General features: G+C 34.3%; 1 protein-coding gene across 1 annotated transcript in view; it reads left to right on the top strand.

Moving 5' to 3' along the window:
* Positions 1 to 24,119, top strand: part of pou6f2 (POU class 6 homeobox 2) — a 166,009-nt gene that overhangs the window by 48,933 nt on the left and 92,957 nt on the right. The window contains exon 3 of the mRNA XM_066689500.1: positions 1,690 to 1,918. Within this exon, the coding sequence (XP_066545597.1) occupies positions 1,690 to 1,918 (229 nt within the window). The remainder of the gene's footprint in view (positions 1 to 1,689; positions 1,919 to 24,119) is intronic.

The following is a 24,119-nucleotide window of genomic DNA, read 5'->3' as shown; positions in this document are numbered from 1 at the left end:
TTACGGAAACACTCCCTTTCGAACTACGACCACGACTTTTGGATTTCGATTCGGACTTTGATACACAACCTCTCCCTGTTTACAGCCCTCAGCTGGAGCGAGGTTATTATGGCTTTTGCTAGTCTTCTTCTTCTTCTTCTTCTTCTTCTTAGTCTTCCTTCTTTTGTTTTTCCGACCTATCCACACCTGTACCCATTTATTGATGTAACCTATTACATCCACTTCAATCAGTGCAGACGAAGGCAAGAAGACAGGCTTTTTAAGCTTTGACACAATTGAGACATGGATTGTGTATGTGTGCCATTCAGAGGGTAAATGGGCAAGACAAAGAGATTTTAGTGTCTTTGAACGGGGTATGATAGTAGGTGCAAGAACTGCAACGCTGCTGGGTTTTTCCACACACAACAGTTTCCGGTGTTTATCATGAGTATGTGCATCCATCATGCTGCGTGTCAGCATTGCAGGCTGGTTGTCATGGTGTGATGGTGTGGGGTGTGTTTTCATGGTATTTATTAGATCCCTTGATAAAAGTGTAGCAACACTGATATGCCACAGGATATCGGAACATCATTACCAATTGGGGGCATTCCTACATAGTAGCAGTGTATCCATCTGTTAATTGATGTTTTCAGCAGAATAATGCCCTATGTCACTGGGCTAGGATTGTCCAGGAATGGTTTTATGAACTTGACAGTGAATTCAGCTCACTGCAGTGGCCTGCCCAGTCACCAGATAACTTGACAACTGTGAGAGGCATTGGAGTCAACATTGGCAGCATCCCTGTGGAACACGTTCGACACCTTGTAGAACCCATGTCCTAATGAATTGAGACTGAGGGGGGTGCAACTCAAAATTAGGTGTTCCTGATGTTTTATACAGTCTCTCTCTCTCGCTATATATATATAGATATATATATATATATACAATTTATTGTATATTAAAGACAGTTTAACACAGTTACTTACATGGAATCCAAAGGCAAATTTTCAATATATCTTCCAATGAGGTGCCTTTGAAATAGATATTGGTAGATGCCTTGATAAGTGTCACAAATCAACCTCTGTTAACCCCCCCCCATTCAAAAATAACATTAGTATCCTGCATAACGAGGATCACATGTGTTTCTTATTTGTTTAATTTCACAATCAGCGCATTGCATTATTTTCACTGAGAAACTCAAAACTCACACTGTAAACACTGAAAAACAGAAGCCCTAAAAAAACATTTCCATGAAAGGAAAGCACCCAAGAGCAAATCTCACAATTCTTTTATACTTTATGGTAAGGAAATGTTGAGTATTTCTAGCCACATGCTTGACACAGGATATTGATGTGACTTCAGACTTTTTTTTCCCATTTGCTGCTTTACATAGACTAACTAAGGTAGATGTATCAATAATTGGTTTAATCGATGAAAGCCCATGGGTGTGATTAATGGATTAATCTTGAATCAGTTAATTTCCCTAATATATATTACATATTGGAAGAGTTTTTCCAAAACACAGACATAATGCATTCCCTTTCTAGCCAGATAAGATAGAGATGTTTATAATAATAGACAAACTGTATGACTTGTCATATGTTTGTTCATAGATGATATGGCTGTACAACATCTTGTTTTCTATGGTGTTAATATATGATGTGAACAAGGTTGTTTTTGATACCTGTTAATTTTGTGTTTGATTTCTAGCCCTTGCTGGCAGCACAACAGTTGGCATCGGCGGTGGCAGGGGTAATGCCTGGAGGCACTCCAGGCCTCAATCAGCCGATTCTCATTCCTTTCAACATGGCCGGGCAGCTGGGTGGACAGCAGGGACTGGTCTTGACATTGCCTACTGCCAATCTGACCAACATTCAAGGCCTTGTTGCAGCAGCAGCTGCAGGGGGCATTATGACGTTACCATTGCAAAACCTTCAAGGTAAGAACATGTACAAATTTGAAACTACAATACAATATGTTTAATAACGATGTTAGTGTCACTTATTGTAGTTCGAAACGACAAGAAAACGATTGAGATTTCTCTTGAAGGACATGCACAGTAGAAGATCTAGGCAAAGTTTTCATACTAACCTGCAAGCAGAAACTGTCTTCATATGAGTCACCAGCCTTATGAGTCACATGCATAAGATTCTCTTATCGAAACAGAAACAGATGTTCACATAGTATTGATACTATTCTCTCATTCAAATTAATTCATGCCAAAGATTAGGAACTCTAAATGAACCACAACTTCAAGAACAGACCCTACAATAATGAATAATTATTAAATTATCAACTTTCAGCCGCCACAGGGGTCCTCACATGTGCACTAACATGCAAGTCCAATTGTCATTATATGCATTTATTAGTCCTTTATTACACAACTATAATAAAAACTGTCCATTTTATCTCTTTGCGAATTATTCTAACAAGTAAAACCAACACACTTGCGAATTGTTTCTTAACCAACGCATTTACACTGCCAGGATCAAATGCCACCGATGCATTTGATCCAGATCTGTACCATCTCCCTGAGAGGTGCATTTGATCCAATTGCCGAGCATTTACGCTGTCATTTCTGATCCTGATCAAATGCTATCGATGCATTTGATCCAGATCAGAAATGGCAGTGTAAATGCACCTAATAATTCCGTCCCATCTCCTTATTGTTATCTTAAACATAAATAAATATGTCACTTGCACAAAATAATTTAATTGAAACACATATTCCTAATTTAATGATTTGCAGAAAAGATTAAATCCCTCATTTGTTTTGTTTTTCTAGAGCTATCACTTTTCTGTAGGGACATCATAGCTTGAGGATTTATGCTATCACCAAGACATCTGATTTTAGGTAGTTCAAAGTGCTGTATTTTCTAATATCGATATTACAACGTTGGAGGGGATGTGACATAAACAAAATGCATGATGTGGACTCTTAACATTTAAAGATGATGGTAATGTAAATATGTTTTTATGTCTGCTGTTTATCTTAGTTTTCCTTTAATGACACTTCTAGTAATCATCATTATTCAAACTTGGAGCCAAAGTGCTGATTTCAACAGGAAATCTCGTCCTCCCTCACACGATAACCAAATGGGCCTGATTCAGTACTTGCAGACTGACTTCTTATAGATTAAGGTTTTGCGCCAGTGTGCCGAAGCACTTTGTGTCTCTTCCTCTGAATAAAGTGTACTCTCTTTTTTTTTCCACTTGCTTGTCTGTCCACATGGCTTTACTTAACTTTGCCTTTTAAACTTTAATGCCAAATGTTCTCCTTTGCTCATAGTTGTAAATGGTTTTCATTTTAATGTTTAAAATATTGTCTCTTTTATAGCATTAGACTGAGCAAAAAAAAACTGTCAGTCATAAATCTTAGATGAGGAGGACACGCTAATGCAAAAAAATGTGCTTGTATAAATTTGAAGAGTGCATGTAAAGCAGGGGGTTGTAGATTAAAATAATGCTAGAACAGCATAAAGTAAAAGAAAGTCTAACAAAGTGAGGAAAAGAGGCCTTTCAGAGTAGAAGGGTGATGAAACCTTAATGGACAAGCATGCATAAATAAAAACATGTGGAAGAATAGGGAGCAATCGGTACCTTAATAAATTCTATCATATATTTAGAGTCACTCTACCACATGCATCAAGCAGTACTCCTCCAGGCCTTGATAATGTGCCTTCAAGGCTTAAGCTGTGCTTTCAAAACTTTTTATGCAAGACAGCACCAGCTGAAGACAGGAAGAACCCATTTCCTCCTATGGATACATTTTGAGGAATCCTTGAAACCAATAATAAAATGGACATCATGTAACAAACATGTATATTGTTGTTGCAAATTAATTTTGAGTGACAGCAGTTTTCACTATTTATGTAATGTACACGAGATCGTGACTTTGAATTGTCCAGAATGCTCAAATTTAAATGTAAATACAGATTCAGCTTTATTTAAAAGACAACATATGCATCATATTTAAAACACTTTTAAAATAATAAATTCAAAAAGTTTGACAAAATATTGAATGTTATTGGCATACAACAATATGGTGTATTTATACATATTGGATTGAGACAGACTAATCTGTCCAGTAAATGTAAACAAGATATACTTGTATTCGCTAAATAAAATAAAACAGGCTCTGTAGGCCAAAATGAAAATAACGAAATTACAAATATTGGCTGCAGCAACATTAAACTTCTCCGCTAGTCTAGGTATCATTTTTTAATTATTGTTATTAGCTTGAGAAATCTCCCCTCAACCAAGTCCCACCCATATGTCCATATACACTGAATTGTAGATTATACTATATACAAGTCAATGGATCTAAAGCCAAACTAATTTGATGTATGTGCATAAGTTCCACAAGCTTCTAATCATCAAACGTAATACAATACAATGATAACCCATTGAGAACCTTCTACACCTATACACTACAAGACCTGTATTTTAGCAGCACAACCAATTTAAAGCAGCCACAATTATGATGTCTGACTCTCAGTTAGTAATACTTTTCTGTATTTCTATAAATTGCTAACTAAAAAGTGGTTTGTGCATAAACGTATCACAAATAAGATAAGCACAATACTCACATGTCACAAACTTGATGTAGGGGTAGAATTTCAGAGAGATTCCACATTCACATTATGATGTAGTAGCTTTTGAGGCTCTGACAGAAGGCCCCAATCAACTGCGATCTCTTAGTTCCTTATTACTCATAGTTCCTTACTATGAGATCTCTGCCAGCAAACTTACTCTTACTCCAAACAGCCCTTTTGTTTACTCAGGGACTGCCTTTAAATTCCCAGTGCCTTGTCTATTAAGCCACACCTGTTTGTAAGTGATGGGAAACTGGCAGCCATGTTGGCTCTAGACCCTTCACCTCTATGAGGGGGAGTCAAAATGGCTGTTGTCACCAGTTTCCCCCAAGGCCCTAGAGGCCACAGTTTACCCATGGTAACATACACACACATATACAGTGCCTATAGGAAGTATTCACCCCCCATGGGCTTTTTCACAATTTGTTGTGTTACAATCACACTTGTGTGAAATTGTGATGCATTACATTGGATTTGTCTGATTTATGCAACCTACTCAACAACTTTGAAGAACCAAGAGAATTTGTATTGTGAAACAAAAGTTAATAATTACATAAGTATTCACCCCCACCAAGTCAATACTTGGTAGAATCACCTTTGGCAGCAATTATAGCTGTGTGTCTTTTGTTTCTACCAGGTTTGCACATCTGGATAGTGCTATAGTCACAGATTCTTCTATTATATAATTCAGTATAATATATATAACAATATATACAATATAACATATTTGCAGTAGAGGAGTTTTACAGGTACATGACAGATAATACTATGTATATTTTTGGGACCAGTGGCACTTGCTCTCTGTTTTGTTAATGATATTGGTCCATCAGCACGTATAATTCTATCAGGGAAATATAATTTCCTTTTGCACAGCTGTACGAAAGATTCTAACAACTTGAATTCCTCATAATTGTTGGCTATATGCAAGGCTCTATAAGTTCTCACATACTATCATTGCTAAGAGGCAAATGACCAAAACTTCCCTTGACAATTGTTTGCTCTTGTGCATATTTTAGTTTTATGGTTCATGTTGTTAACAGAGGTTTTCTCATGGCCACACATCCTGATTTCAAAAGTGACCTTCAGACAGGTGATGGATGGACGACACCTGAGCCTTCTGCCAGTTCTGTTGTCAATTCAATACTTGTATTCTTTTTATTCCTTGAGGATATTATCTTCAGGTATTGCTCATCCTTTTTCGACAGCTTTTGGGATCTTCCAGTCGTGACTTTGTCAATTACAGATGATGTTTCTCTGTACTGTTGATTATGCTTTGAATTCCACACCTTGGAAATCAAGTATTGTGATCTATTTCACTGTTTTTCCTTCTTTATGCAAAAACCCAATTATATGGTGATTTTCTCATGTCATGTTTTGTCATTGAGTTTACAGCTAGTTAGTCATTGTCATATCTATCAAATCTCACAATTTTAAGAGCTTCTCCTCACCTCTTGTTAATTATTTGATTAGTGAATTAGTAATTAATTTGGATTTAATAATGTGATGCATAAGTGACTACATCACTTCATATAAGTTGCTTATGTATAGTTTATATTGTGTTGTCAATTAAAGATTTCCAGAATATTAGTTTGTATATGTAATGATGACCAAAATCAAATGGCTGTGGGGGTATATAATATTATTCATAATACCTTAATTAACTGAATATTTTTTACAGTTTTAAATTACTGGACAGTTTGTATGTATTACATTGAATTTATTCTGCCTGTTTTAGCTATTTACTTTGCTTCTGAATTAAATATACTTACATTATGAAGCAGGGTGCAAAAATAAAGGCTATACTGAATTATACTTTGCACTTCTATAGAGCACTGTTTTTGTTATCTATTTGATTTTATGTTTCATAGACATCTTCACAGTCAATTACCTTTAAGAGAGTATTTATAATAGTGTATGGACAGGTAAAGATTCACAAGCAATGCTAAATATTTTGACACCATCCCATCTCACAGTTATCTTATGCTATGTTATCAGATCATTTTAAACTACTGGCATAGTAATTCAGCTCAGATTCTAGTAATACTAAGTTTTGGCCTTTGGTCTTATTCATCAGGATTGTTTTGCACTCCAATACCATGGCATGAAAGAAACGAGCTGATTACATGACCCAGGAGCAAGTGTGTTTTACAGCCTGGTTGCTCCTAGTTAATTAATGTCAGATTAGAAATCTGTTTGCCCAGGAAATGAGTGAAAGATTTAGACAGGGATATCGAACATCTGCCGGTTAATTTAATGACCCCTTCTAATGATGCAAAATACGGGGGTTATTTAATAGATACACTGAAACTAAACTGTTCCCATAGTACAGTTAACAGTAACTGCTTAAATACAGAGTTTATAGTGCTCTATTTATTCTTATCTTTAGTATAGGAACCATTTAATCATAATTGTCTGTTGTTACTTCCTTATTTTCTATTGGGAAATAACTACACTGGATCTTCGTAAAAACAAGATGTTGCATATCTCTCATGAGACAATTCTGGCAGCCATAATTTTAAGTAAATAAATAAAAGAGCTGAGGAGGTTTGTCATATATTTTAATTTTTACTCTCAAACAGAACAGTTATCTTTTTTTTAAACAATAATAAGGTATTGTGTTAATTTTACTACTTGTGATAAGTAGAAGTGATAGGTATTGGTATAGAACTAGTGCAGTGTGTGTATAAAGTGCAGTGTGTGTATAAAGCCTTTATAACATCCTGTAGTGAGCTGTAGAAGGATGAATGCTAATATATGGCAGAAATGTGTGATCCTTATATTTTTCATATGCCAAAATCTGCCCCTTTTTTGTATAATGGGATATGTATTCAGTATTTTAGTCTGTAATCCATATATTAAACATTTTATTAAAGTGCAAACTTGCATACAATAACCTGAAACATTAAATATGTACGAAACATATTTTTACCACTGTATTTAATGTTAAAAAAACAACAACAATACCTATATGATTATGTGAGGAGTACAGTAGCACACTAGTGCATGGGAGGAAAGTCATTCTGAAATTTTGTTTAGATTAAGTAACTGATGCAAGAAATCTAACTATCTTATAGACTGTTAAAATAATAAAGACAAATTTTATTTGTGAAATTACATTTTTGTACGTAAGATACTCTTTTATAATAATAATTACATGTCTTCAATATATTATGTGGAAATCTCCTCTGATGGTTTTTCTTTTATTGATTTAATGGTGATAATGTCCAGTTCTTCCACCCTTTCCCCCCTTTAACTCTAGTGTTTCCTCCAGAGTTGGTGACTGCCGCCTGGGTGGTTTTGCATCACCTGAAGCTTAACCTCTTTAATTCTCACCTTCTCTAGATTCCCTCTTCCTCTCACTCTACTGAGTTTATTTTAATCTCCATTTCCCTTGACTGTGCCACCTCCACCTCTTTCCTATTCTCAACATATATAATTCCTTGAACACTCTTATACTTTCTTTCTAAGCAACATCTACAGAATACATCCTTTTCCTCACTATGTAGATTATTCAGCTTTTTGTACAGACAAGACTTATCAAGACTTGACTACTGCATCTCTCTTCATCCTTACCAACTTATTAAAAATTCTGCTGCTTGACTTAGGCCGCGTGTCCACCAAAGCATTTTCCGCAGCTGAAAGCGCCCGGCTGCAAGGCTTCAGAGCACTCAGGAGGCGCAGCGCTGCTTCAGTGCTATGATACGGAATATCTGCGGAAGTCATGTGTTGAAGTGCCTAATGTAGGTAGTTTGTGTTGCTAACAAATACTGACTGTACAATGTGGGCACAAGGTAGAGGGAAAGCTGAAGCACGTGGAGAGAGAGGACGGATGGTTGGTGTGGTGTTTGTCCCACCCCTCCTCCGCTGTGATTGGACGACTGGGTAAAAAGTGACAGTGACGAGCGCTGCGTTTTACCCAAAGTTGAACATTTTTCAACTCTCGGCGACCAGAAAAAAATGCCCAGCACTCGGCACTCAGCGTGAAAAAGACGCTCAGCGCCTCATCACTCTGCCGGCATTTTAAAAACGCGTAACTCCCATTGCAAACAATTGACCTCAGGAAAGAACCTTTTGGTGGACACACGGCCTTATATTCTCTTTACCTCACTTCTCAATATATAAATATATTTCCAAAATGTATTCACTGCTGTATTCAATTTGGTGAAAGTAACGGCCCATGAGTAAATCTACACAGTCTTACTACATTTATAATTATAACACTTGCCTTATACCTTAATTGTATTCACTGTAAGGGGTAGATGACTGTTGTAATAAAACAACATATTACACATACTACACATACTGCAGATTCCTTGTTGCATATTATATTGCAGCTCTACCAACCTGAACAAATAGCACAATGTGGGTGGATAATGAAAAGGAAACCTAGAGAGAACAAACATATCTTACTTTAAGTGAAAATGGTAGTCTCTTAATAGTGTAGGTTAAAGGTGCAGAACCATTGAATAAATGTTACATTTAAAAAATGTAATCAACTGAAAAAACTTTCAAATTGGTGTTCAAATTGAGTGGTCGCATTCGCCCTGTTTATACAAAAAGGGACCTGTGAGAAACAGCCAGCTAATGCTCTCATGGCTCCTCTTTATTCAGACAACTTACCCTCTGGTTGTTTTGGCAAAAGGTCAACACACAAAATTAATACAATATCAGTATAAACAAATACATACATACACAAGCCTGTATATCTTTACCTGTTGGCATACAAAACTAAACTTTTAGATGGGGCATGCACTGGAAGAAAATATCTCTTATAAGATTTTTATATGAACGACATTAAAGTATTTTTCTTTCAAATAAATACATATATTTCTACATGCATTACAAAAAAAAAACTATTATGAAAAGAATGAAGTCCTAAAGTCTAAGAGCCAATATTTAAAGAGATAAACATGCTACAAATTCTGTGTATCTGTAATGTATCTATTTGTAATTTTTATAAGATTACAAACCTATCTGAAAATGTCATACTTTACTCAGCAGCAGCCTACACTGAAGAACCATGTAGTTGGACCTACATCATAACCCAGCTTTGGCCCAAAATCATTGTATTAATCAGTAAGACTTTACATGACTATGGTAGTGTTTGACCAAACAAGTTGGAATAACCATCATGATTACTTCTAGAGATAACTGAGTTGTACTACAATTTATTACAAATGCAATATTTGTTATTTAGAATCAAATAGAAATTAACATGATAAATATGTCTGGGTATTGTTGTGGACCAATAATAATAATAAAATATTAATAATAAAGTTACATTCAGGATTGTAAACAGTTATGACAAATCTGAACTGATTAACATTTTTAATATAATTTATTTAATGTGTATTTATTTTTATTATGGGTAATGAAGAAATTGTTTAATGTAGACGAGGATGTAAAGAAGATAATCAAAGTAAATGACTTGTGTGAACTGTAGTAGTTTAAGGATAAAGTGGAATATACAGTATTTTTGAAATAAGCTTTTTCGTCTACCTTCAATGCACTGCTTTATGTCTAATGGTGAACATAGTAGGTAATGAGTAATGACCTAAAGTTTGCACAGTACTAAAACAAAATGATTTAACTACATTTCTACATCATTGTTCTTCACATGGGGCTGTGGGTTTTACAATTCAAGGTTGTAACAGATTTGTAATATTCAGATCTACAACATTTCTGCAACGTCACCCTTTAGTGGATTTCTCCATCCCTAACAATTACTGGTTGCTAGATTCCAGCTGGGTAATGCTGTTTATCTTCATGTGTTATATATAAGGTGTATCACTCTTCAGAACAAACCAACATATATTGTTAAATGCCTAAAAGGTAAAATGTTACTGAGGAAATGTTATACCAATTAAAAAAGTGGAATAAAATAAAACAAGATTACATGCATTGTTAGATGTAAATAGGGGTTCTGGTTTAATGGTGAAAATATTTTTAAAAATTGTGTTCATACTTTGATGAAAATAGAAGAAATATTTGTGCAGAAATCAGGTTTTATTCAAGAATTAATTGAGCACAACATCCACAAAGAAGAAAAATGCTACTCTAGGTTACAGATAATTATTAATACATAAATATTAATATACAAATATTATTTCTTCGCTGACACCCATATCCAGATATAGATTAGTATCTGTTTTTCCATTGCTTTCTTTATTTTATTATTTCAGAAGACTTGCAGGTAGAATACACAAAAAAGAGAACAACAATGCCATCTTTAATGGAAAAACAATTAAGTGGACTGCATCTGAAACTTAAACTCATTCTACAAATAAACTGAAAATGAAGAAAAAATCTTAAATCTACAATGGCCTAATACTGAAAATGAATAAATACCATTCATATAACAAGTATCAACATTTTGTTCTGTCAGGTAAACCAGTTTACTGTTACCATTACAGTATGCCACAATTTTCCACTGGTTCTGGAAGTTTTCAGGTCTAACCGGAATGTCAAAATAACCATACAGTGAGTATAAATCTGATTATATGGGCTAAAACATACAAATCAGAGCCCTAGTTAGTTTTGGATTTGAACACAACTCTCTAAATATTGTTCAGGGGGTAAAAATCATGTTAAATTTTGTAAAACCCCAAAATCTGAACCCGGAACATCAGAAAATAAATTATATAAATAAGGTGAGCATATGTTTGGGTGTAGTCAGCATGGATTTAGAAAAGGTATATCATTAACATTTCTCCTTCCTGTACAAATGAAATCTGAATTGGCTTTTGTCTCTCACCCTTGCTGGCCCCACATGAAGTTGAAAGAAAGGAAACAATTCTCTCAATATTCGTACACTCATAAATACACCCAGTCTTATTTGCTTACATCTAAAATCCAGCATTGCACATAATCTTATTGAACTGAGCGATGATTGTAGGTGAAAGTCTTGTTCCTTTGTATTCGTCTTCAAGGAACATGAAATAGCTTTCAGAATCTACATAAAAGAAGTGCCCCACTTACGTATTGTAATGAGTACCAATGTCTGTAATAATCAAAATGATGTTTCTGTTAAAGAACACTTTCAGAGCATTGTACTTGTGTTACGGGCTGAGGTATGACATAGATTATGGAAATCATTCTCCTCATTACAACACCAGAGAACAGACTCCTGAGGGAAGATCAAAATATTTCCAAGCTAGCTAATAGATGTCTGGCTGAATCATTTTTCATCTGCTATTGCCATCATAAATAGGTCTTTTAGAGGCTACTTTACACAGTACAAGGGATTCTATACACCCTTCACAGGATGGAAGCTACCAAACTCCACAATTTGAATTCGCACAGACAAAACACCACTGCTGATTTGTCTATTTGCCAACCATGGTAAGAATTATGACTGCAAATAAAAGGCTCAAGAATTAAGCCCAAACCAAAATGTCTATTGTTTCAAAGATATGCAAAAGATTAAAACAAAGGCAATATCTTACTAACTATAATATGTTTTAATCCATTATGGAATGGGATTAAAGATACCAAAGAAAGCTATTACAGGTGAAACTGAGCAATATCAAGGTGTATTTTAATGCAATGTTCTCCTGAGGTTAATATTCATTAATTCTTTAAATTATTTTATATACAATCAAAGAAATCCTATTGTATACTCATGAGAGTGGATGAGGAAAAGCTAACAAATAAAAAAAGTATTTAAACCTCACTGGAATTCCTAAGCAGTGGTTTTAAGAATTTATTTTCTATATTCCCATGGACATATGTAGCTAGCTAAAACCGAAAAAAATAAATCAGAATGCACTATAAGACTGTATTGGCCCATGAGGGTTTATTAAGAACAATAATGTTTCTGTATTCCCCAAATAAACAGCTCCAGTTCTATATCAACACATTAAAGAACTATCTCTTTGCAGTTTAATTTGAAATGTTCTCGGCAATATGTATTCAGCGCCTGCATTTAATGATTTAAGTTCACTGTGCTTGTAAGATAAGTCGCCGGGGAGAAACTTGTATTAAATAAATAATAGAGATAAAATTTATACCTCATACATTTCAAAGCTAATGCAACTAGCAGTACAATGGGACTGCAACACAAAGACTCAGAGCAGTAATTTGATTGATTTGTTGTGACAGCAGCCAAATAATTGAGAGTGAAAGGTGCCAGCAGAGATGAAATATAGGATGAACCAGATTCACAAGGCAAACCCAGCAGCAATAGTGACTGTATTTTCATTTTCTTTTCTTCCACTGATATGTAGTACTAGTTTATTGTTTGTCTTCAATAAGCACTCCTTTACTGGCCAGGCATACATTTAGGCTTAGCAAGTGAATTACTGTGACAGCAGTGAAAAAACAAAGGGAAAACATATTTTGTTTGCATGTGTTTATGTATGTGTGTGTCTATATATATATAGACACACAACAGATTTAAACAGAGGTATATGCCAACAATTTGTGCATTGCAAAAAGTAATATGAATTTAAATAAGTGTTTTGAAGAGATTTTATTTTGATTGGGTGCACATATACTATTTTAAGTCATTCAAAGCGGTCTATATTCATGCGCTTTTTTGTGATTAACAATTATATTGTTTAACAATATGAAAATGGCCAGAATAAAGGAATTAACCAAAGGGGAAGAAGCTCAGATACACTTTCTCTCCTCTCAGCAGGTCTCCCAAGTCACAACTGTAAAAGAGATTAAGTGTTCTAGATGCTCAGGCCAGACTAACCTTAAAAGGATTAAAGAGACACAATACTATACAACAATCTAGGAAGACAGGCATTCAATTTGTCTTTCTGTAAGAGAGGGAAAACTCTAAGAGAGCTGCTTTGTCAGATCAAACAGTTAGAGGGAGTATTAAAGGATGTAAGACAATACAAAAAAGCCTTGGTTGTCTGCAGCCTAAGTAAAAAGGTTTGCATGGGCGACAAGGTATAAAATCGTTAACCAAGGACAGGGCAAAGGAGTTTTAAAGAAACTAAAAATCTTACAGTGCCAAATAAGATGAAACTTGTCTAATATGTCACAAGTCACAAGACTGAATTGTACATGGGAGTTACTTTTGATGGTTTCTGTTAAAAGATGAAAGAAAAGAAATGGACACAATGTGAATTCCAACAAGAAAGCTTAGGTCTACTTTTGAGTACCTAGCAAGCAAAAAAGCCATCAAACCTTTGATCACAGTCCTAAAATAATTATATATATATAAATGTTTGGAGTTTAACGAACTGGAACACCTTTTGAACTGACTTAGAAAGCTTTGTAGGTCATCCTGAAAGTATATTTGTTTATGTTTACAACATTTGAACACCACTATACTATAATATTGGGAAACAGTGGCAGGTACATCTAGAGTTCAAGAGAAATGGGTTTGGTATGAACAACCTTAGTCTGTCCTAGATCAAGTGTGACAAGTGTGAAGAGTTGGGATTTCTGAAGTTACAATGGTGGAGAATCTAAACTGTTGTATTAAAATCCCTAGGTTCACAGGTAATAAAAACCTTTTACGAATTGTCTGTCACAATCATTGAGTATGTTTACAATATCAAAAACTTAAGCAGTTGGAGTTATGATAAAAAATATAATTGAAAGGACAGTGAAAAATGAATCAGATATTTTATATCTGAATGTGATTAACATATCCATTTTTGTAAGCAGGACAATTCCCCCTCTTCCTTTATTCACTCTCTTTCTGCCCTCTCTGCTCAATCTGTTAAACAGATATTGTATTCATCAGTTAGACCTTCTGAAGTCTCTACTAAGGGGCACAGCATTTTTTTAGGTCACAACTCAAGACAGCTCCCCACTGAGACAGTAAAGCACCCCAGGCAATATATCTGAACATCCACAAATCACATTCCTTTAGTTTTTTTACGTTACAGTTAATTAACCATTTCTCAATTTGTAAATGTTAGAGGGGTTAAACTGACGTCTAAAATCAGGCATCCACCAACTAATAAACAATAACAATACAATATGTTTTCTTCTATGGATAAATATAACTGCTGTTGTTGCTTGCTATTAGTGGTGGTTCAAAGTTTTGATTGAATCCATTGTCTGGGTTGTTATTTTAATCAATTTTCTGGGTATTCCACATTTTGTATTCATATAGTGCATAACAGGTTTTTAGCGTACATTTTAAAAACACTTATGGAAATGTGTATGTTCTTGCATGTCTAAAATATATTTTTCTATTTTGAGAAAGAGAAAGATCTAATAAATCAATAGGATTCAGCTCATAGTGTCAAACTGTCTCAGAAGGATTAGATCAGAGAACAGAAAATATTAGAGGGACCGTTTTTGACTGAAGCATAACTGCTCATAAGATCTGTCTCATACGCAGAGAGAAATCAGTGCCGTCTCGAATGAGAGACAACTGCTTACACGAGACATATGAAGCTTATAACACAGACAATGAAAATAAATACATAAAACAGCCTCATAAAGGATAGAGACTCTTCAATGCAAGTTATTCCATTTTTTCAGTGAAGGGGAGAGAGTGAGAGCCCCGGAAAGGAGGCCTACAGGGGCTTATAGTAAACCATTAGTAGAAATCAGGATGGAAGTGCTTCAGTCGCCTGTTAGACAGCTTCAGTTGACAGTTAACAGGGTGATTGTCCAGCTCAAGAGAAGCCAAAAGACAATTCTTTATGTGCACTATAAATGCCCAAATCCAACACTTTATGCTATAACCCTGACAGCTGGTTGATATTGAGGCAGCACATATGCAGGTGTCCAATACAAATTTAAAATGTTAACTGCACAGCATTAGGTACTCTAGAAAAAGGGCAAGATGTGTTATACGTTGTTTACATTTATGGGCAGGATAGATTTAGGCCACGCCTTCCTGTACAGTTTTCCTCAGCTGTGAGACAGTGACTTTGTATCAATCACCATCTAGCACAGAAGTATCCATTCATTTTCATATGGCTTTACAATGTAGCTGTCTGTCCGGCATGGCATGGGCTGTGATTTTGACCAATTAAAGTTGTAGCCTGGGAATGACATGTAATTTGTTTCAATATATCGAGAATCTCCTGTAGGACAACCTATCTACACACATAGTGTAAAGAGTGCAGTTTTGGAGATGGAAGATGGTGCTTGGACTATTACAAGAATAATTAAAACATTACAGCTCTGACATGGCCTGGCAAACCACCAGATATTAACTGCACTGAGTATGTGGGCTATCCTGGACCAATCGGAACAATTAGAGTAACCAGGCAGTTAACCATGACTTGGTCTGAATTTGATAATCATGTGTTTTTGAAGTAATGCAAATAAGATGTCCATCTATACATGTATAACACCCTCTCTGGATTTCCAAGGAAACATATGATACACATAGAAGACTCCATTTCATTTCCATTTTGTGATTTATTTTTTATTTTTTGTGTGTTTATTTCTGTTGTTATGTTTTTTTTTTGTCTTGTTTATTTATTTATTTATTTATTTATTTTTTATGTACCTGCTAAATTCCAGAACAGTCAGATCTATACTTGTCTGTCTCTTGCTGGTTGAATCGTCAGCCTAGTTAAACTGTGAACACAATGTAGCTGAGGAAAGTAAATTGTCTGGCTATGTCCCTTGATAAAAAAGAAAGAATAGTCTTGTGGTCAGAGAAAAAATAGTAATATTAGGAAATGTCTGTGCCTGCTACAATAACAATAGAATATGTTTGCTGGTTTTACTGTGGCAATGCATAGAAAGAGACACACAGAGAATATTAATTGAAATGCAAACAGACTGGCAAATTATTGTTTATTAACTATATATATATATATATATATATATATATATATATATATATATATATATATATATAATGTGTCACTTTCATTATTTGAATTCACTAAATATTTTACAAGATTATTTGAATACTGTATTTGAGTTTCTCAGGGCATTGCTTTGTTCAGTGAAATAAATAAACATTTTATATAATTTATAAGCACTTCAGAATAAATTCTAGTGCCACTTCCTTGTTTTGTTTGTTTTGTTTTTCTATCACCAAAAAACTAGAATATGTAAGAAAATGTTTTTATATATATATATTTACGTATAAATCAACATTCTTATTATTTTTTAAATTTCAATCTTGAGGTATATTTTTATGAATGTATGCATATAACATTGTGTATGGTTAATCCTTCATTTGGTTAGATTCTGCTTTTTTAAGCAAACTAGTTTAATATATATATTTTACACATGATACAATAAACTCTGGGAAGCTAAGCCAACTTTCACTGAGAAAACATATGAAGAAGAATGGCTACTATGTCTGATGGACTTTAATGTGTCAGAACGTGTCCCTTTTTTACGTAACCGTAAATGATAAATTACTGGAGATGCCTTGTGCATTCACTCTTGCAATTATTGTGTTTATCTGGGACTTTGTTCTTCTGCCTAATCTGTGTACCAGAATGGCTGTGTGCCAGCATGCTTAAATCTTACACTGAAATAAGGTAACATCCTGGTTTGTATCATTTGAGCCATAGTCCACTAGGTTAGGTTCAGACTTGGCCTTTCATTACAAACTGATTAAAAAAAAAAAGGTTTTCAAAAGATTTGCACTTCTTACATTAAGGGGTTGTGGAGTTTGCTGAGGCATATTCTATAAGCTTTCATGAACAATCTGTAGTCAAGCATTTTAAATGAAAATTGATTTGTGATTTACATGGTCAGTGAAAAGAAAATTAACTTACGAAATGTTGTAAATGAAATATTAGACAAGGAGGCAAAAAAGAGAGATGGTGATCTGGTGGAACTGAAATTCCCATCTGGAAGAATTCTGTGACATTTTTACATTTATCTGTGTTCTGCATGAGTTGTAATGTTAATGGTAATTTTATGGGACTGAACTGAAATGAAAATGGTGTTATCGCAGATTGCCTACAATATAGGATTGTGTTCAGTGGAGAGTCCTGTATCCTTTTCTCCATTTTCCTATAATATGACTCATTGCACTATTCAGCTTCTGTTGTTGAATGCATTCAGCCTTTTACTCTAGGTTGTTAAAGGAAGAGCATCAAATTCCCATGGAGACAAACATGCACCTTTCTTAAAGAAACACTGCAGTTGTTTTCAATTGACATATATTAATTGTAACTATATTGTGGAGAAAATGTATTAATAGGTTAAAGGTTTACGAAATGGTGACAGGATTTCTTATACAATTCACAGGCTGTTTATGTCTGTTTCAAGTGTGCATTTTCTGAGAGGTATAATACCCATCTTTCTGGTTATTGAGGTGTAAGAAGAAATACGGAAACATTTAAATAGGAGATATCATACTGTTACTGTTTCAAAAAAGTCTAGAAACCAAACACATTAACACATGGTTTTATGTCTTAGTTCTAACAACAAGGCACAATAAATACACAATAAATGCTTAATAATTGCTGGAGGCCTACAGCCAGTACAAAAGAGAAATAAAATCTGACATCGCACAACTTCACTCAACTCAACACAAAAAGTTAGGGGCAAAGAAAATGAACGCATCACTGCAAAGTGATATAGCAAATCCAATTGCTGAGAAGGGGCATTTATTATCATAGGTTACTCAAAAGGTCAATATTAAGTATAGGTTTCCTGCTTTGCTCCTCTGAAACTCGAGACTGTGGTAAATTTAATCAGTAAATGGTTTGAAAATGAACCTTGAAGAAACATTAGCATTGCAGAAGGGCACAATTTGAGAAGCAAACCTGCTAAATGGAGTCTGCGGTTTGAAATTGTAGGCTTAGGCCTAATTACCCTAATTAATAGCCTGGGTTTCTCTTGGTTGGATTAATGATCACGGCTGTATTGCTGTACTTTTAGTTGTCTCCGGGAGGGTGTCTGCAAAGTGAAAAGCCCCCTGGGAGGAGTCCCTGGCTCTAATGGTCCTGGGAGACCCCCATTTGACTAACCACAAGAACATCACAGATAGATTAGATACCATCTCCACAGACCTCAAAGAGGCTCACAGCGGTCACAGATGTGAGGAAGGAAGAGATTCATTTCACCCTGATCAAGGGGCCTGGTGTTAAATACATTTCAGTTAAAAAAAAAATGATTGAGAGCCTGGCTTGCTCTGTGTGTTTATGTGTGTCACAAAATAGGAGAACAATGGCATTGGATTACTAGAACATTAGCATGTCAGGGACAATGTGTTCGCTGACAAGACTATATTGAATTAATTTAGTCCATATTTTTGTCTGCTTTAACTAATGTAATGATACTGTTGAGTTACTGCTGCACCTTTGAACTGTTTAGATTTTTTTGAACAGTGATAAAAGTAGTATTGCCATTTACATATTTTGATTCCACTGCCAAATTGAATAAGAAGTTTCTAAGTAGTGATTCCTGGCTAACAACTTTGACACGCACTTACAAACACGTAGAAGAATTGCAACAGTCATGGTATGAGCAGTGGTCTGCTTGAATACCAATCAAAACCCTTTGTGTGATATTTGCCACAGATACAAACTTGTGTTTTAACCGTGGTAATTATATTTTATTGCATTCAATATAATGCATATATTGAAAGATTTCTGGCCAAATATGTCTTATATTAATATTTGAAATATGTGAAGCTGAATCCAAATATGGTTGTCTATATTTCTGTGACCAGCATTGGGGATCATACTCAAGAAGCTGTAGACCAAACATCAACATGAAATACAATCAATCATGTTTTTTTTTTTTAATCAAATCACACTATTGCAGTAGTGTGAGATACAGCAGATGAGAAACAAAATTCAAACTGAACTAGAAATAATAATTAATTCACAATGTTCTCTAGCATAACAAATTCACAGACATCCTAATGCCTGATTTTTATTTACAGCATCCATTATTGTCTAGCTATAGATGGTAAAGTATAAACAATTTACACATCAATATCTTGTTGTTTAAATATTGGGTAAAATCATCATATACTATAAGAAGCTACAAAAACAATGCTCTCTGGTGTTTCATAATTTTCAAAAACATCTTCATGCACGAGTGAAACACCTAACAAAGAATAGACATGATCAATTATCTTTCATTATATTTTCATTTTTAATTAATCTATTTTGATAAGAGATACTATTAGTTTTATTATAATTATAATATAATAGTGTGTTGAGTAAATAAATCAATGGACAACCACATGGAAGAGTTTAAACTTGATAAGTTTAAATGTACAGTACTTGGAAATATATTCCAGGAACATATCCCAGTCTGTGTATGTATGCAGAAACACAGATATATTCTGGGGTTATATGTATATTTAAGTAGTAAAGATTCCATTGCAAAATAAATTAGTATCAGTTTAATTCAAACCTTTACCTAAAATGTTTAAAAAAGGCAAAGCTCAGCTGATATGAAAATGGAACTGGGTTTAACAAATCTGCTTCCTTTCCCTGTCTTTTTTTTTACCATTTCGCACCTTGTCTGCATCTGGAGAAGACTTGTAAGTTTCGGATGCATACATTTCTTGTGATGATATATTGTCCTGGTGGAAAATTTCATTTACTGGCTGTGCCCTTTGCTGAACCTGTTGCTAGTCAGCGAACATGATAAGCGTATAAGTAGCATGCTACTTCATTTATCATACATCGTTTTAGACACTCAAATATCTCATATACAATTCAGGAGGAAACCACTAAAGTGGCAAAAACCATCTATCTAGTAAATAGTTGTATTATATATATATATATATATATATATATATATATATATATATATATATATATATATAATTTAAGAGACTATTTAAAAAGCAGAATAGAAAACTAAACTACCATTGAGGGGGTTTATTTCTTTATGGAAATGTACAGCTGTTATGTTTTCAAAGGAATGTATGAGATAAGCCCAACTGAGACACCACAGAACAAAGGGTCTCAATAACTATGTTTATTCCTATTTTGTTTTTATTAATTGATTTAAAATTATTACTGTAAGGAGTGACTCATTCACTTTCGAGGTCTCCTGAACAGATCGAGTCAAGGCTGAATTATTTTCTTCAATGTGCAACCTTGCTAAATAGTATGATGCAGCAGGCAGGATATGAAATACATAGATGGCATCTTTAAGGGACTTAAAAAAAAAAAAAAAGAAAGCTGCTTTCATCTTTTCCCTCCTCTCTCTCCCTTTTTGTAATGGCATAATTGCTTTAAACCCCCACAATCATAATTGTTATCAAAAATAATCCCAAGGAAAGGCTAATATAAGGTGAGCAGACTATTATAAGAGCTCTAATACACTCGATTTCTTGAGCAGAAAATGTAGCCTCTCAATCTCCTGGTGCTTTTAGTGTCAGTCAGAGAGCACTCAGTCATTTCTGTGCATCAAGCCTGCAGTATTGATTTTTCCACTGACTGAAACAGCCATATAAGCATAAATTTTGCATGAGGCTTTCACTTTGTAGGCTCTCCTTTGGTCCGACGACACATGATGTGAACATGAAGACTGTATAATAACCATGCATGGTCAACCTACAGGCATTAAAGCATACTCTTTCACTAGCTTGAAGGACAAAAGGCTGGGTGCTGCTAAGATTGCCGCATCAACAGCAGAAGCGCAGCAAATATCATTTCCATCTTGGCAGCCCCCGTCCAATTTCTTTTCTTGTCCTGCAAACCTTATCACTGATATTGAGAAGAGATAGGAGCTGGCTTTGTTGAAGGGAAAGCTGAGATAATCAATGGCCAAACATCAAACACATATGGTTTGCGATTTCTCTAGGTTCTTTTTTTTATCTTTTCTTTTTTTTGCTCGACGCAGAGTACCACTTCTATCAAATCTACCCCTGGGAGTAAAAATTGTACAACACTGTTTGATAATATCTTGTATCACACAGTAGAATGTTTATCCAGAGATCCCAACATATGATAAACCCTGGTGTTTAAGCCCACGGTCTACCTGACACTGTGCTCTGCCTTCTTCATTTGTTATTACCAACCCCCTGGCCCCTTTTGTTTAATCATTCATCGTGAAGTGAATAAGGGCTATTTGATCAGTAGGTTTGCAGGTTTTCAACTTCAGTATATAGGATCACTGTTTTTACATTGTATTATTTAGCGTAATGCAAGTATAGAGTGATCTTAATGTGGTAAAAAAATAATACAGTAAAAATTTAAGTAATATATATATATATATATATATATATATATATATATATATATATATTGCAAATGTGTTTATGAGTGTTTAAGAGGATTTTTGAAAAAAAAAAAACCTTAGATTTATAATACTGTTAAATGTACTGGTAGCTGTAAATTTATATATCTACAGTAATGGACATTTTTATTTTCTGGAGTTTTGGGACAGTATATATTTTAAACAACCTTTGTTATTGCAAAAGACATACCAAATTTCTTTGAGCAGATTGAACCTGAATTAGAAATGTACTGTTTACCTGGCGAACACATACACTAAATATACATTACTGTGCCAATTCATACAAACCAGCATAGGTGAGTGACATTGTCAAATGATGTTTTTTTGTTTTTGGTTATTGCAAACGGTCTCCCCAGGAGGATTATTCACCTCTGTTTTTGGAAAGTATTAAAGAATAATGCCGTTTTCGCAGTTTTTCCCATAGTCGTGGTCACATACACTTAATGTTGTTAATGGAAACTATAATTACCAGCAAATTATTTATTTTAAAATGTGCTTATATGATAGACTTGAACTAGAAGAGTTGTATATATCTTATGGATATACTATAAACACACAGAAAGATGCAGAAAAACATGATTTCTACTTGTGGGACCCTCGCTTTTCAAACCTTGAATTTATTGAAGTAGCTTGTAATTCCCTGTTGATTTAAAGGGTGTGCTTGGATTATCACTTAAAAGTACATGAAGAACTGTTCAAACTCTTCTCAAATCACCCAAATTCTCATGATGATATCTGGATTGAATTTACATACATATTTTTGCATATTTCTTTCTGTTTTGACTTTCAATTACAATGTTTTACTATGTTTCAAAATAGTTACATGTGCACAATGGATGACTAAAACAATATTTTTTTCTTAAATTGTTTGGTGTGTAACAATACAAAAACAAGTATGCATACGGTTTAGTTCAAATAAATTATATTTGTGCAGGACATTGTTTTATTTATTCATCAAGATAATTTGACCTATGTAATTCTGACATATATATATATATATATATATATATATATATATATAGTAACACTTTACATTGTGTCCCTAATTACTATGTATTTACACTGTAATTACTTGTTACAGTATAAATAGGCATAATTACACTGGTAGTTACCAAGTAAATAAACAGTAATTAGGGACACTAAATGCAAAGTGTTACCCTAGCACAGTAAAAAAATTGTCACCATACACAAATATAGTGTAATTTGGCACAATTACACTGGTAGTTACCAAGTAATTACAATGTAAATACACAGTATTTAGGAACACTTAATGTAAAGTGTTACTGTATATATATATATATATATATATATATATATATGTGTGTGTTTGTGTGTGTGTGTGTGTGGGTGTGTGTGTGATACATTGTTTCCTTAAGTGAGAGTAACAGTACGGCATAAAGAATGTTACAGTTAGTAACCCATGCAATATATATATATATATATATATATATATATATATATATATATATATATATAGTTGTATTTACAATAAATTATCTTTCTTCAGAATATTTTTGGAATTAAAAATGTTATCCACAAAAAGTAAGGCTTTGATTCAGAATTTGCTTTACATAGAGGTTTTGTATTTAAAATCTGTGTAGTCAGTCAGAACAAATTATCACCTAGTTTAGCAGTTTATCATAGCTGTTATAATACCAGCTTGTGTCCTGGGCTGTTTAAAGACACCTATAAAAGCAGATGAACAGAAGATTTCCAGATTTTACAGACAACTGATCAATTGTACATGTATGGGATTTCTTTGTGAACATTAGTAGGTAAGCATTAGGGCAGGACATTTATTTTAGTATATACTCTAGAGGGAAGATTGACTTATTTACTTTTCTAAACATTCTGTAGTTAAAGACAGAACAAGCATACAAGAATATAAAGATATATATTATATAATCAAAAAGAAAACCATTTCACTAGATATGCTGTAGTGATGGTAACCTAAGGAACTTAGCCAGGGTTGCTAACTTCCCTGCACCACCAAGCTGCCCCCAAAGTTTTAATAAGGCAATTGCAAACAACTAAATTATAAATAAATATATGAGAATAGTGCTGCCAGTGCTTCAACCTACACAAATAAGTAGTCAGAAAAGCTCAGATTTTAATCAGGCTATAAATCCTTTATATTAAGCTTGCGTAAACAGTCATCAATTACAACCGTTTTAAGGGCTTAAAAAGTAATCCTACAGTGCTGTGCACGTCTAAATTGAAGTGAGGGAAGGGATCTCCTGTGAATTAATGAGGCACTGTGAAAGGGTTATACACTACGGACTGTGGTTAATGACGGAAAACGATCAAATTAATTACAGGTGTCCCAAAGGGTTAGAGCGAAGAACTCGTTTTATTGACTCAGCTTGGATTACTCATAAACATTAACCCTTTGGGATGGATGTTGACCAATGTTCAACACATACAGGGTATCTC

This window comes from Amia ocellicauda, chromosome 2, assembly GCF_036373705.1.
Source record: "Amia ocellicauda isolate fAmiCal2 chromosome 2, fAmiCal2.hap1, whole genome shotgun sequence".
Lineage (NCBI taxonomy): Eukaryota > Metazoa > Chordata > Actinopteri > Amiiformes > Amiidae > Amia > Amia ocellicauda.
This window is presented reverse-complemented; position numbering and strand designations above follow the sequence as displayed.